Below are 14,205 nucleotides of genomic sequence, written 5' to 3' on the forward strand. Positions count from 1 at the left end.
TGATATGTATACTATGTATATTTGTGTTGGTTCTGTTATCCTATTTGTTTGTTTTGAGGTACATTTGTCGGTTATCGACCGCGATCCAAATACACTTTGCTTGTCTTAAGTTAAGAGGCTGCATTTTTGATATTATGATGAGTACATGAACATTCCGCATATTGGATTTCTTAATGTTTAACAGTGTTGGTTCGTGGCTTAACCATTTTTATACAACATGTTATTGGTTCATGATAGTCGTGTACATTGATTTGTTTTGGCTTAAACATGTTTGATTGATTCTTGGAACTCTTTTTTTTTTAAACTATGATATTTTCTTTTAATTAATTATCTTAGTATTGTTTGTTCTAACTGATATTGTTAATTGTTTGTTGAATTTTGTGGTGTATATATAGATGTCGTCCCGATTATGTCGCGATATTGATGACTTTTGGTGACATTTTGAACCGAGAATATTGTTATAAATTCAAACTTGTTTAATGTTCTGATTTTGTATCGCTATTGTAATATGCTCTAATATTTGTTTCGGTTTTGATTTGGTTATATTGCGTGCGTATCGACTGAATTGTGAACTTGGGAAATACCAATTTGTTCGTTAATTGGTGTTGCTGCTACTGCAATTTCATGTTTCAACTCGGTGTATAGAATGTTGATGTCGCATTGTGGTAAATGTTTTGGTTTGAAGTATTTGTTTTGCAGTTTGTATATTTTTGAATTTTGTGTTATTGATTTTGTTGCTTTGGCTTGCATTTTTTTTCTCTGGTCTGTGTTTTAACATTATAGCATTGCATACATGTTATTGTTGTTTGGGTGATAAAGTATATAAATTGTTTTCCTTTCTAAATGCATTCAAGTCATATAAAATGGAACTTTAATGTATAGAAATTGTTTTCCTTTCTAAATGCATTCAAGTCATATAAAATTGAACTTAAATTATAGAAATTGTTTTCTTTTCTAAAAGTGTTCAAGTCATAAAATAGAATTTTAATGTATAGAAATTGTTTTCATTTCTAAACATGTTCAAGTCATATAAAATAGATTTTTTAAAGTATAGAAATTGGTTTTTAATGCATTCAAGTTATTCTAAGGTCCACAAGCACTTCAAGGTTTCACTATTGGTTTTTATGCACTATCTAGAGAACTTGTTTAAAATGACATGATCCACTCTAGTTTTGAGACATTCCATCTTGATTCTATTTTTTAGACCTCATAAATTGGTTTTTCAGTCCGTTGTTGTTGATGAAGTATCATATGTTTTTGTGTTGCCATTAATTCTTTGATTTGATCATTTTATTGTTTATCTCATTTTTTATGTTTTATTTAAATTAATTAATCATTTAAATTTTTTGTTAATTAAATAATTATGATTAATTAATTTTAATTTATTTGATTTAATTAAAATAATTTTGATAATTAAACTTCATTAACTTAGTTAATCAGTTTAACTGAATTTTAATCAATTCATTTCCTTAATTAAATATTGATCGATTTATGTCATCATTACTTCAAAAAAAAATCATTTCCCTTTTTGAATACTCGAATACTGCTATAAAGCCCACTATTTGGATATTCGTTTTTCATCTTAAACCATGATAACAAACTAAATCAAGATAGGTTCTCCTATTAAAGGAAAAAGACTGACTGGGTTTAGACCTTCCTCAGTCTCCGATTATTCGAACACTGCTGTAGAGCTCCCTGTTTGAATAATTGCCTAAATTCTAAAACACATTTAAAACAATTAAAATCTATCATTTCTAACCCCCGCCACATCCAAATTATTTTCATAAGTTAACTTCTGACACTTGATCCAACGTCAAGTCGTCCCCCTGTTTTTAAAATCTTTTCACAATAAAAATGGAAGAAACTGATTAAGTTTAGACTTTCTCTGTTTCGAATGTTAGGATACTGCTGTAGAGCTCAATGTTCAAATATTCGTCTTCCATATTAAAATACAATAATTACTAGAATTATGTCATTTCTCTTATAGAAGAAAAAGAATGATTGGGTATCGACCTTCTCTTTCCCGATTATTTGGACGCTGCTATAGAGCTCTCTGTCTGATTAATCGTCTTCCGTTAATGATCTTTGACCTAATTTTCCACACATTTTCATAACAAACTTTTGGATGAAAAGAGAGTGATTGGGCTTAGGCCTCTTCCTTTTCGAGCATCTGAGTATTGTAGTAGAGCTCCCTGCTTGGATGTTTGTCTCCGCTTAAAATCAACTCAAACTCATCAAACTTGTTTTCCTCCCTTGTGCGACTCCGAGAAACATTTTCAGAAAAGAGTATGCGACATCTATTTTGATGCGAAACAAACAAAGACTTCAGCCTCCAAGAGTGAGCAGCAAGTAAAGGTTTAATCGCTCAAATGTGATCCAAGCATCACTCTTTTTAAAAGCAAACCATAAAGTAGTTCTCTTTGGGTAGAACTACGTATGCCTTGAGTTCTTCATAGCACCTGGAGATACGTAGGAGCAGGATTGCGAAATCTTGTCAGGCACATTAATATTAAAACGCCCATAAGTCTTTCCTTTCTTTATTTCTATTTCCTCACCCGATAAGTAGAAGATCGCAAACGATATCACGCTAACACTCTAACACGAAACTAACTAAATGGGTCCCATCGAGTACAATGGATGTGAGGGGTGCTAATACCTTCCCCTTGCATAACCGACTCCCGAACCCGATTTGGTTGCGACGACCATTTCATTTTGATTTTTGTGGGTTTTATCGATATTTCCCCTTTCCCTCTTTGGGAATAAATAAAGTTTGGTGGCGACTCTGTTGGGGACTACAACTTCTCCTAAGCGAGTCAACCCTATTTTAGTTTGTTTTTTGTTTGAGTTTTTGCTTTTATCTGTTTATTTAATTCTTATTTGCTTTATCTATATATGCCTTTATTATCTATATTTCCAATTGCTGTGTTATTAGTATATGGTATCATTGGAACTTTCTGGACTATTGGCATTTGTGTGAGGAAAATCTTTATACCCGAGCTATGAGAAAAACTTAAGTTAGGATGGTGGTTGTGCGAGAACCCCACTCAGATGAGATCCCTTGAAAGTATTACTGTCTTACAATTAGTCGTTTTGGCGGTAATACTTTCAACCTCGATCTATGATTCTGAGGACCTTTTGTAGAACCTTGAACCTATGGCTTTTAGGACCGATGGTTGTGTAGTGTTGACCTATGATACTTAGACTTGTTGGGTTAATGCGAAAACCTCACTCAGAATAGGTCATTCTTTGAGGATATTATTGTCTTACGAGTAGTCGTTCTGATGATAATATTGTCAGGTGTGATCCATGACTCTGGGAGCCGTGTCTAGAACCGTGGAGTCAATGGTTGTGTTGTATTGACCTATGAGACTTAGGACTCGTTGGGTTAATACAAAGACCTCACCTAGAATAGATCCTTTTTAAGATATTATTGTCTTACGATTAGTCGTTCTGACGATAATATTCTTGAATTGGGTCCATGACTCTAGGAACCTTTTAAACCCTAAAGCCTACCTGTTTGGTTTTCCTATTCCTGGAACCTTTCCTCCATGAAGTAATTAATCAAAATGTTCCAATGATCACCTACCCAACTATACATACATAAATATAAAATATTTCATAATCATAACACATATGACATGTGCATATTTTTAAGGGACCTAAAGATTCGTTTGATTGCAGGCATTCAAAAGACATGGGTAGCAGTCAAAAAAGTACTTTCATTCAAGTTCAGGAATCCAAAGTTAGGATTGATTAAGGGGTTGATCTCAGAAGGAACAACTTTTGTGTTGAGTATGGTGACCTGTTGACTATCACGAACACCGAGGTGGATGCTTGGGCCATTTTCACTTTGGCACAATTCTATGATCCTCCCTTGCGGTGTTTCACATTCCAGGACTTCCAGTTGGCGCCAACACTGGAAGAGTTCTCACATATAGCAGACATTGGTATCAAGGATGAAGTCCCTTACACCGGTCTAGGGGAATTTCCTACACATCAACAAATAGGTTCATCTATACATCTAGATAAAGCGGAAGTGAAAGCTAATCTTGGACCAAAAGGAGAAACTTTGGGCTTCACTTTGAAGTTCTTAGTGGGAAAAGCTTCAGATTTCAAAAGTAAAGAAGATTGGGTCGCTTTCAATGTTGTGTTAGCGTTGATACTCTATGGGATTGTCTTGTTCCCGAACATTGATGACTTCGTGGACATGAATGCTATACGCGTTTTCTTGCTAAAGAATCCCATTCCCACCTTGCTTGGAGATGTTTATCACTCTATCCATTGGATAAATGAGAAGAAGGGGGGGATGATCCAGTGTTGCACTCCTTTACTGTATAAATGGTTTTTATCTTACTTACCAAGCGAAGGGCCTTTTGTTCAGAACAAGGATAACCTCAAGTGGTCTCAAAAAATCATGTCTCTCACTGCCAATGACATCGCCTGGTACTCTCGTGTTTATGATGATGTGGACATAATCGTCAAATGTGGCAACTTCCATAATGTGCCACTCATAGGAACTCGAGGTTGCATCAATTACAACCCTGAGCTTGCTATGCGGCAACTTGGGTTTCCTATGGATGACAAACTGGAAGACAAGTTGTTAGAAGGTTTCTTGCGGGGAGAAGGAGTGAAGGACTTTGATCTGGTGAAGAGGATAGGTCGTGCCTGGACTAAAGTTCATAGAGAAGGAAAAAGGGAGTGTGGGAAGAAGAATTGTATAGCTAGAGGGCCATATACAAGTTGGGTCCAAGCCAAAGCTTCTCAAGACAAACTACCATACCCTTATGAGCCTCCAATGTATACAAATCCTCCAGAACCTACTCACGTCACTATGGAGGAAGCTAAAGAGCTCAAAGTTGTCATCCAAAGTTTGGAATTAGAGAATGAAGAGCTACAGTTGAACCTTCTCCGGATTACTAAAGAAAGGGATAATCATAAGTGGGAGCTTGGGCGGAAGAAAACACAGCTTCAAGCAAATGTGGAAAGGACTGATAAGGAGGAATATAAGAGAAAAAGAGTCAAACAGGGGTTAGATCAGGCTGACAGCTGCTTGAATACCGTCAAAAGCCAACTGAAAGAGGCTGAGAGGGATTGTCGTGAGAAAGAGAAATGGTGGAAGCTCGCCACAAAACAAAAGAAGGAGATAAGAGAGACGCTTGAGGCTGAGATAGCCAACCTCAGTGTTTCACTCTGTGAATCAAAAGAAAGGGAAGAACAAGAACGCCGCAGTAAAGAGAGTGGTCTGGCTGCTACTCAGGTTACACCTAAAATATGGAAAGGAAAGTGCCAGGAGGCTGAAAATGCTAATGAGTGGGAACGATACTGGAGAGGCCGACATGACTCTTTGCTACGAGAAGGTGAAGATTGGATGAACTCAAGGGAAAATGTGAATGCTAGTTTGGCAGCCTGCGAGGAAACCATCCAGTTTTTACATGAACAAAAAAATGTGTATCGAGACAAGTTTGCCAGTTTGATAGACTTCTGTAATGGCATGGCTAAAAATGTGCCTTTGATGCTAAGATGTGCTCTGGAAGACATAGAAAATGACAACATCCCTCTTTCAGTGACCTAATTTATTTATCTTTGTGAAGACATGATGAAAAGGTTCAAAGGAGAGTTGGAAGAGCTCAACAAACAGAAGCCTACAGTCTAACCCTGTCGTTTTGTACTTTCCGTTATGTTTGAAAGAATATTTTGTACTCAATCCTTGTACTCTGTTTTGAATTGAATGAATGAAGGATTTTGAGTTTCTTTTGTACAAAAAGTTTGGTTCCATTCTTGTTTTATTCCCCGTGATCTCTTTGAATGCTTGCTAAATAACAAGGAATCTAACCCGGTTCCCTTAAAATAAAACTGAACATAAGCATAAAAGACATTTTTTATAGCCACGTGCATCAATGTAAGCATCATGCATTTCATTTCTCAAAATAAAAATTCACTTCATTTTTTCCTCGTCTCCAGTAGCTCAAGCTGATTCCTCAACGTGCATACGTTACCCGCTCCAACACAAGAAGAATCATGGATGTAGTTCGAGAAGAACAAGATGTCTTCAGAGAGGAGATGGACTCTATCAAAAGCAAGATTGAGAAGATCTTTGAGGCTATACAAGCTCTGGCTATAAGGGAAGGAGAGGCTCGTGTTGTCGCTCCTGCAAGGAACGATGCTCTAGTTCAAGGGGTTGCTCTTCAGTCAGGACCTTCAGTTCCTATTCCAAATCCCGTTATATAAGGTCTTCCTCCAGGTTTTATTCCACCTCCTGAAAGAACTCATGTGCCTCCACCTGCGCATACTTCTGGAGTAGCTGATGGAGTCGCTGCGCAAGGACCTCCGATAGTCAATCATATGGTTATTCCTCGCACTGATGAGGAGCTCTAGGACGAGTTTGAAATCCAGAATTACAATGGAGTTACTCCAATGGTCATCCCTACTGCTGCCCAAGATTCTGAGGCTATCTTGATGTGCCGTGCTCTGGCCTAAAAGCTAAGAATCTTGGAAGGACATAACTCTACCCGATTGAGTGCCTTGGAGATGTGTCTGGTCCCAAACGTGGTGATTCCTCCAAAATTCAAATCGCCAGAATTTGAAAAATACAAAGGCCTCACATGTCCTAACATACACTTGAAAATGTATTGCAGAAAAATGGCTTCCTATGCCAGAGACGATAAGCTCATGATCCATTGCTTTCAGGACAGTCTAACTGGGGCATCTTTGGATTAGTACATGCAGTTGGAGTGTAGCAACATCCACACATGGGATGAGTTAGCTGAAGCATTTGAAAAGCAATACAAATATAATACTGACATGGCACCAAACCGTACTCAGCTTAAGAGTATGGCCCAGAAAGACAGTAAGTCTTTTAAAGAATATGCGCAACGCTGGAGAGAATTGGCTGCAAGGGTGCACCCACCATTGGTTGATCGTGAATTGATTGACATTTTCATGGATACCTTGCAGTGCCAATATTATGAAAGATTGATCAGTAGTGTGTCCACAGGATTTTCTGACATGGTGATCGTGGGAGAAAGAGTAGAAGAAGGACTGAAAAGTGGTAAAATCCAAGGAGGTTCCAGCAGTCAACCAATCTTGAAGAAGCCTTTCAACGGATTCAAGAGGAAGGAGGGTGAGACTAGTGCCATTTCTTCTCAGAGGGGGAGGGCACCATACAAGGCTCCTGCTTCTGTGCCTTATTATTAGTACCCTTACGTAGCGGTTGCTCAATATCCAACCATGCCTTACCGTCCAATTGCTTTTGTTCCTATTCCAGCTCCGGAACCTCACTATCAAGTTCCAGTTCCTCAATATCAAGCTCCACAACCTCAGTTCCAGGCTCCTCCACCTCAACATCAACAGAGAAATCAACAGAATAATCAACCACATCCAGTCCAGCAGCAACGACCAAATCAACAGAGGCCATATCAATAGTACAATAATGTGAATACCACTCATATCCCAATGACTTACACTCAATTGCTACCGTATCTGATTCTGAATGGGACTGTCGTGCCAAGGGCATTACCTCTAATGCCGAAGCCGCATAAGCCTTGGTATGATGAGAATGCTAGATGTGCCTTTCATGCTAATTCAGAGGGTCATATAATAGAGAATTGCAAGGTGTTCAAGCTTCAGGTCCAAGAGTTGGTAGATCAGAAAATATTGTTTTTTGCTGATGTTCCAAATGTGGGGAACAATCCTTTGCCTAAACATGATAGTTCAGGTGTCAATGTTATAGAAAGTTCAACTGATGATGGATTGATAAAGGATGTGTTCAAGTTGAAGACTCTTTTAACAGTGGTCCATGCTAGATTGATGGAAGCAGAATTGATGAATGGAGTACATGATAATTGTGTGGTGTGTTCGTCCAACCCTGATCAGTGTGGTGAATTCAAAATTTATCTTCAATGTTTGATGGATCCGCGGGTTATTTAGTTCACTAGAGAAAAGATTGATGAGGACGTTGCTGTGATTGTGCCTGTGGTTGATCAAGAGAGGTTTCCCAAGCCTTTTGTGGTCCCTTATCAGAGAAATGTTGACCTAGAGCCAGTGAAGAACATTGAGCCCATGATTATTTATGTTCCCGCTCCATTCTCATTTGACAGTACCAAAGTAGTGCCTTGGAACTATGAGCCTATAGTTTATGTGGGTAACAAACCTGTAATCTTGAAAGAGCCAGATGTGACTAACATGGCTGGAGCTATTGGTGTGACTCGAAGTGGAAGGGTTTTCGCTCCTGAAGTGATCCCAAACAAAGAAAGTGCACCAACAGTTGAACCAACGAAAGGGAAAAAGGTGAATCCTCCAGAAGCAGGAGAAAGCTCATCTAAGAAAGAAGTGACTGGTGAAGAGGATAGAGAACTCTTGAAGTTCATCAAGAAGAGTGATTACAAGGTCGTAGATCCGCTCAACCAAACTCCTTCAAAAATCTCCATTCTTTCTCTACTTATGAGTTCTGAGGCTCATAGGATTGCTCTATTGAAGTTCTTGAACGAAGCTTATGTGGCAGAAGACATCAGTGTTATTCAGTTTGATAATGTGGTTGCTAATCTCAATGCTAGTAGTTGTTTGATGTTCACTGATGATGATTTACCCCCTAATGGGCGAGAACATAATATGGCGCTTCATATCTCCATTCAGTGTACAAATGTCACTTTGGCTCGAGTACTAATAGATACAGGTTCATCCTTGAACGTGTTACCTAAGACTACCCTGGCACAATTGAATATTGAAGGGGTGCAGATGAGACCCAGTGCTTTGATAGTGAAAGCTTTTGATGGGTCTAAGCCAACGGTTATTGGGGAGATTGACCTCCCAATCCTGATTGGCCCTCAAACTTTCCGTATTACCTTCCTGGTAATGGATATTAGGCCTGCCTATAGCTGTCTACTAGGTAGACCTTGGATCCATGCTGCTGGAGCTGTCACCTCGACACTTCACTAGAAGCTGAAGTTTGTTACTTCTGGTATGCTAGAATCAGTATCCGGAGAGGAAGATATTTTCGTCAGCCATTTGACTTCTTTCAGGTACATTGAAGTAGGTTAAGACATTGTTGAAACTCCTCTCCAAGGCCTTGAAGTGGTCAATATGGTCAAGACTAAGCCGAAACTTGTTGAAGAACCCAAGGGGGTCATGACCTCGTGGAAGAGTGTGAAAGCTGCAATTGAAGCTGGTTGCCTGGAAGTTGGGGCATAATGATGGAATTTCCAGAGAAGAAAGACAAGTGTGGATTAGGATATCAGCCGTCTATTGAACTTTTCAAAGATCAGAAGATACATCAGGGGAAGGTTCCTAGCATCCAGGAAATATTCTCCAAAGCTGGTTTCCGAAGTGATGATCAAGTGAATGCTCTTGAAGATGAAGATCCAGATTTGTCCAAGATGGTATTTCGTGGACCTCCGGATGCCGCTCTCACTAACTGGAAGGCAACAGATGTTCCGGATATAGTTTATTTTTCAAAGTAATTTACTGTTTTCTAAAAACATCCAATGCCACGCTCAAGGCATATGGATAGCTTTGTAGGGCCCATTTTGTGTTAATATTTAAGCCTTATCATCAATACAAAGCATATTTTGAGATCCCCGTCTTTCATCTTTTTAATTTTTTTACAAACAAATAAACAACAAAATTAAAAAATGGCAATTTTGATTTCAAATCACTTTCATTTTTCAAAATCTTCCGCTAAAAAGAAAAAATCATTTCCATGCAGATCATTAATAACTGGATCCATTGAACACGACAATGCTATAATTCCCTATGACTTCGACCTCCCGATTAACCAAGCTGAAGAGGATGGTAAGGAAGACTGTGAACTCCCAGAAGAGTTGACCAGACTTTTGAAACAAGAAGAAAAGATGATTCAGCCTCATCAGGAACCAGTGGATGTGATCAATCTGGGGACTGAGGAGGATAGAAAGGAAGTCAACGTCGGAACTGCTTTGAAAAAAAGTGTGAAGGAGGAACTAGTCAAGCTACTACATGAATATGTGGATGTGTTTGCTTGGTCATATCAGGATATGCCAGGACTCGACACCGACATACTTGTGCACAAGCTACCGTTGAAGCTGGAATGCCCGCCCATCAAGCAGAAGTTGAGAAGAACTCGACCAGACATGGCTGTCAAGATCAGAGAAGAGGTCAAGAAGCAGTTTGATGCAGGTTTTCTAGCTGTTGCAACTTACCCGCAGTGGATTGCTAATATTGTGCCAGTTCCGAAGAAAGATGGAAAAGTTCGAATGTGTGTAGACTATAGAGACCTGAATAGAGCTAGTCCCAAAGATGATTTTCCGTTACCTCACATTGATGTATTGGTAGATAACACAGCTTAGTTCTCTGTATTCTCCTTCATGGACGGATTCTCAGGATATAATCAAATTAAAATGTCTCTCGAAGATATGGAGAAAACAACTTTCATTACACCATGGGGCACTTTCTGTTATAAGGAAATGCATTTCGGCCTGAAAAATGCTAGGGCAACATACCAAAGGGCCATGGTGACTCTTTTCCATGATATGATACATAAGGAGATTGAAGTCTATGTGGATGACATGATTGCCAAGTCTCAGATAGAAGAGAAGCATGTTATTCATCTGAAGAATTTGTTTGTAAGATTGAGGAAATACAGATTGCGCTTAAACCCTGCTAAATGCACTTTTGGAGTCAGATCTGGAAAGCTTATAGGATTCATTCTGAGCCATAGAGGCATAGAAGTTGATCCTGACAAAGTCAAAGCTATTCAAGAGATGACAGCACCTCGGACAGAGAAGCAAGTTCGTGGTTTCTTGGGCAGATTGAACTATATTTCCAGATTCATCTCGCATTTGACTCCCACTTGGGAGCTAATATTCAAGTTGTTAAGAAAAGATCAAGTCGTTAGGTGGAAAGATGATTGCCAGAGTGCATTCGAAAAATCAAACAGTATCTGCAAGAACCGCCAATCTTAGGGCCACCAGTTCCAAGAAGGCCTCTCATTATGTATTTGACAGTACTCGATGAACCATGGGATGTGTACTCGGGAAACATGATGAGACGGGTAGAAAAGAGCATGCTATCTACTACTTGAGCAAGAAGTTTACAGAATGTGAAATCAGGTACTCCATGCTAGAAAAGACTTGTTGTGCATTAGCATGAGCTGCTCGTCGTCTGAGATAGTATATGATTTGTCATACAACAATGTTAATATCCAAGATGGATCCCATCAAGTACATCTTCGAGAAACCTGGATTAACTGGCAGAATCGCTCGCTGGCAAATGTTGTTATCAGAATATGACATTCAGTATGTAACTCAGAAGGCAATTAAGGGTAGTGTGTTATCAGAGTACCTTGCGCACCAGGCAGTGGAGGACTGTCAACCGATGGGACTCGACTTCCCAGATGAAGACGTCTTGTAGATAAGAGACTATGAGATTCCAAGCCCGGAAGAAGGACCCGAACCAGGATCGCGGTGGACGCTCGTGTTCGATGGTGCCTCAAATGCATTGGGTAACGGAATTTGGGTTGTTATAACTTCTCCAACGGACCTTCATCTTCCCTTCATAGCAAGGTTATGTTTCAAATGCACCAATAACATGGCGGAGTATGAAGCATGTATCTTGGGAATCGAAGCAGCTATTGACCTAAGAGTCAAGATTCTTGAGGTGTATGGAGACTCAACACTTGTCATCTATCAAATCAGAGATTGGGAGACCCGCCATCCCAATTTGATCCCATGCCGAGAGCATGTCATGAAGCTAATCCCCTACTTTGATGAGATTAATTTCCATCATATTCCTAGGGAGGAGAATCAGCTAGCCGATGCCTTGGCTACTCTGTCATCTATGTTCAAGGTCAAGTGGGCTAACGAATCACCTGCTATTACAATTCAACATCTAGACGAGCCAGCACATTGCTTGGCAGTTGAAGCAGAAACAAATGGCAAGCCTTGGTTTTATGACATCAAACAATATCTTGAGAAACACGAGTATCCAAATGATGTATCCAGACAAAAAGACCTTAAGAAAGTTATCAGCCAATTTCTTCCTAAGTGGTGGTGTTTTTATACAAAAGAAACTTTGATTTAGTTCTGCTCTGATGCGTGGATAGACACGAAGCCGACCTACTCATCAAAGAAATCCACAAAGGTTCATTCGGCATTCATGCAAACGGACATGCAATGGCAAAGAAAATCCTTAGAGCTGGTTATTATTGGTTGACAATGGAAACAGATTGTTACCACTATGCTAGGAAATGCCACAAGTGCCAAATATATGGTGACAAGGTGCACGTGCCACCTACTCCTCTGAATGTTTTATCTGCTCCATGGCCATTCTCAATGTGGGGCATAGACATGATTGGTATGATTGAGCCTAAAGCTGCAAATGGACATCGGTTCATTCTGGTTGCCATTGACTACTTCACTAAGTGGGTAGAAGCAGCTTCTTATGCCAATGTGACAAAGCAAGTCGTCACTCGGTTTATCAAGAAAGAGATAATTTGTCGCTACGGAACTCCTAGCAAGATTATCACTGACAATGGATCAAATTTGAATAATAAGATGATGAAGGAGTTATGCGAGAATTTCAAGATTGAACATCATAACTCGTCACCTTATAGGCCAAAGATGAACGGAGCTGTAGAGGCAGCTAACAAGAATATCAAGAAGATCATTCAGAAGATGGGGAAAACTTATAAAGATTGGCACGAGATTCTACCCTTTGCTTTGCACGGATATCGAACAGCTGTTCGCACTTCAACAGGGGCAACCCCTTTCTCACTAGTGTATGGCATGGAGGCTGGGCTACCGATAGAAGTTGAGATCCCCTCGTTGAGAGTCTTGATGGAGACAGAATTAGAAGAAGCATAATGGATTCAAAACAGGTTTGACCAGCTCAATCTAATCGAAGAAAAGAGGATGACAACATTGTGTCATGGGCAGTTATATCAGAGGAGACTCAAGCGGGCATTTGACAAGAAGGTCCGACCTCAAGAGTTTAATGTAGGTGAACTAGTTTTGAAAAATATAATCTCCCTCCAGAAGGATTCACGTGGCAAGTGGATTCCAAACTATAAAGGACCATTTGTGGTGAAGAAAGCTTTCTCTAGTGGAGCTTTAGTTCTCACAAACATGGACGGAGAAGAGTTGACACACCCCGTCAATTCTGATGCAGTCAGAAAGTATTATGCCTAAGAAAAAGAGATGGATAATAAAAGCTCGCTAAGTTGAAAACCTGAAAGGGAGACTTAGGCAAAAAATGAGCATCCCGGTGAGTTGAAAACCCGAAAGGGCGGCTCAGGAAAAAATTAGGGATAAACAAAAAAATTAAGCCCGGTAAGTCGAAAACACGAAAGGGCGACTTAAGTAAAAAAGGGTAAATTCTCTTGGTAAACTGAAACTCTTAAGGAGCAATTCGCGCAAAAGTTAGGGAATATCCAAAAGCATGATACTACAGCGACATAAGTCAACACTGCAACAAAGCTCAGATGGAAGAAAACAGTCCAATTACCATCTCCAAAAGCAAAGTAATGAGGACTAAAGGACATATGGGAAAGTAGCAAAGTTGTATTTCGTTGGAAAATCAGTTAAATTTTTGGTGCCATTTACTTGCTTTCTTTCTCTGTAATCTCCTCTTAGAGGGGTTTACATCTTCATGAACCCCATGTATGAGTTATTCTTCATGAACCCCATGTATGAGTTATTCTTCTCATCACTAATGCATCTGGTTCACAAGACGTGGGACATTTCCTAGATCATTGTAATCTAAAGCAAGTTTGAAATGGATTTTCTTCCAGAAGCAAGAAGTCCTCATTGAAGCCCGCTTGGCGGAAAAGCAAAAATCAAGATATTTTGCAACAAAAAAACATCTTCATGGTGACAAAACTATCCAAGATAAGGCGTTGGGGAATCCGAGCTTGATACCCACAAAAATGCATAAACTAATATATTCATGCATTCACATTCATTTTGCATATCATGTACAAAAACAGATCATGCATAAACCTCTCAAGGAAGTTCAATATAATCCTCAACAAACCAATATTCAAGGGGTGTGTGTTCTCAGGAGTAGAACAATTATTCTTTTCAAATTTCTGCTTGGTTTCCCCAGTAGATATCTCCCCACCAAGGTTCTCCAACATTGTATTTTCTCCAACAAAACTTCATGAACTTCCCAAGCGTGTTTCATAGCAGTATGCTTCCTTGAGAAAGGTATCCCCAATAATTTTATCTTCAGCAAGTC

The 14,205-nt window shown here is 39.4% G+C and overlaps 1 protein-coding gene across 1 annotated transcript; it reads left to right on the forward strand.

Annotated features, from left to right (window-relative positions):
* The first annotated feature begins 7,521 nt into the window (after window positions 1–7,521).
* LOC127103327 (uncharacterized) lies at window positions 7,522–9,007 on the forward strand. Its single transcript, XM_051040595.1, has 4 exons — window positions 7,522–7,830; window positions 7,927–8,385; window positions 8,476–8,847; window positions 8,966–9,007. The coding sequence occupies exons 1-4, from the start codon at window positions 7,522–7,524 to the stop codon at window positions 9,005–9,007; spliced, it is 1,182 nt and encodes a 393-aa protein (XP_050896552.1).
* Window positions 9,008–14,205: the final 5,198 nt, after the last annotated feature.

Source organism: Lathyrus oleraceus, chromosome 1 (genome assembly GCF_024323335.1).
Source record: "Lathyrus oleraceus cultivar Zhongwan6 chromosome 1, CAAS_Psat_ZW6_1.0, whole genome shotgun sequence".
Taxonomy (NCBI): domain Eukaryota; kingdom Viridiplantae; phylum Streptophyta; class Magnoliopsida; order Fabales; family Fabaceae; genus Lathyrus; species Lathyrus oleraceus.

Bases quoted from the DNA above. Each gene is read 5' to 3' on its own strand.
- LOC127103327 (XM_051040595.1), top strand. From the start codon at position 7,522: ATGCCGAAGCCGCATAAGCCTTGGTATGATGAGAATGCTAGATGTGCC. The intron at 7,831-7,926 runs GTACATGATAAT...CGGGTTATTTAG, and splicing joins AAGCAGAATTGATGAATGGA to TTCACTAGAGAAAAGATTGA. The intron at 8,386-8,475 runs GTCGTAGATCCG...GCTCTATTGAAG, and splicing joins TCAAGAAGAGTGATTACAAG to TTCTTGAACGAAGCTTATGT.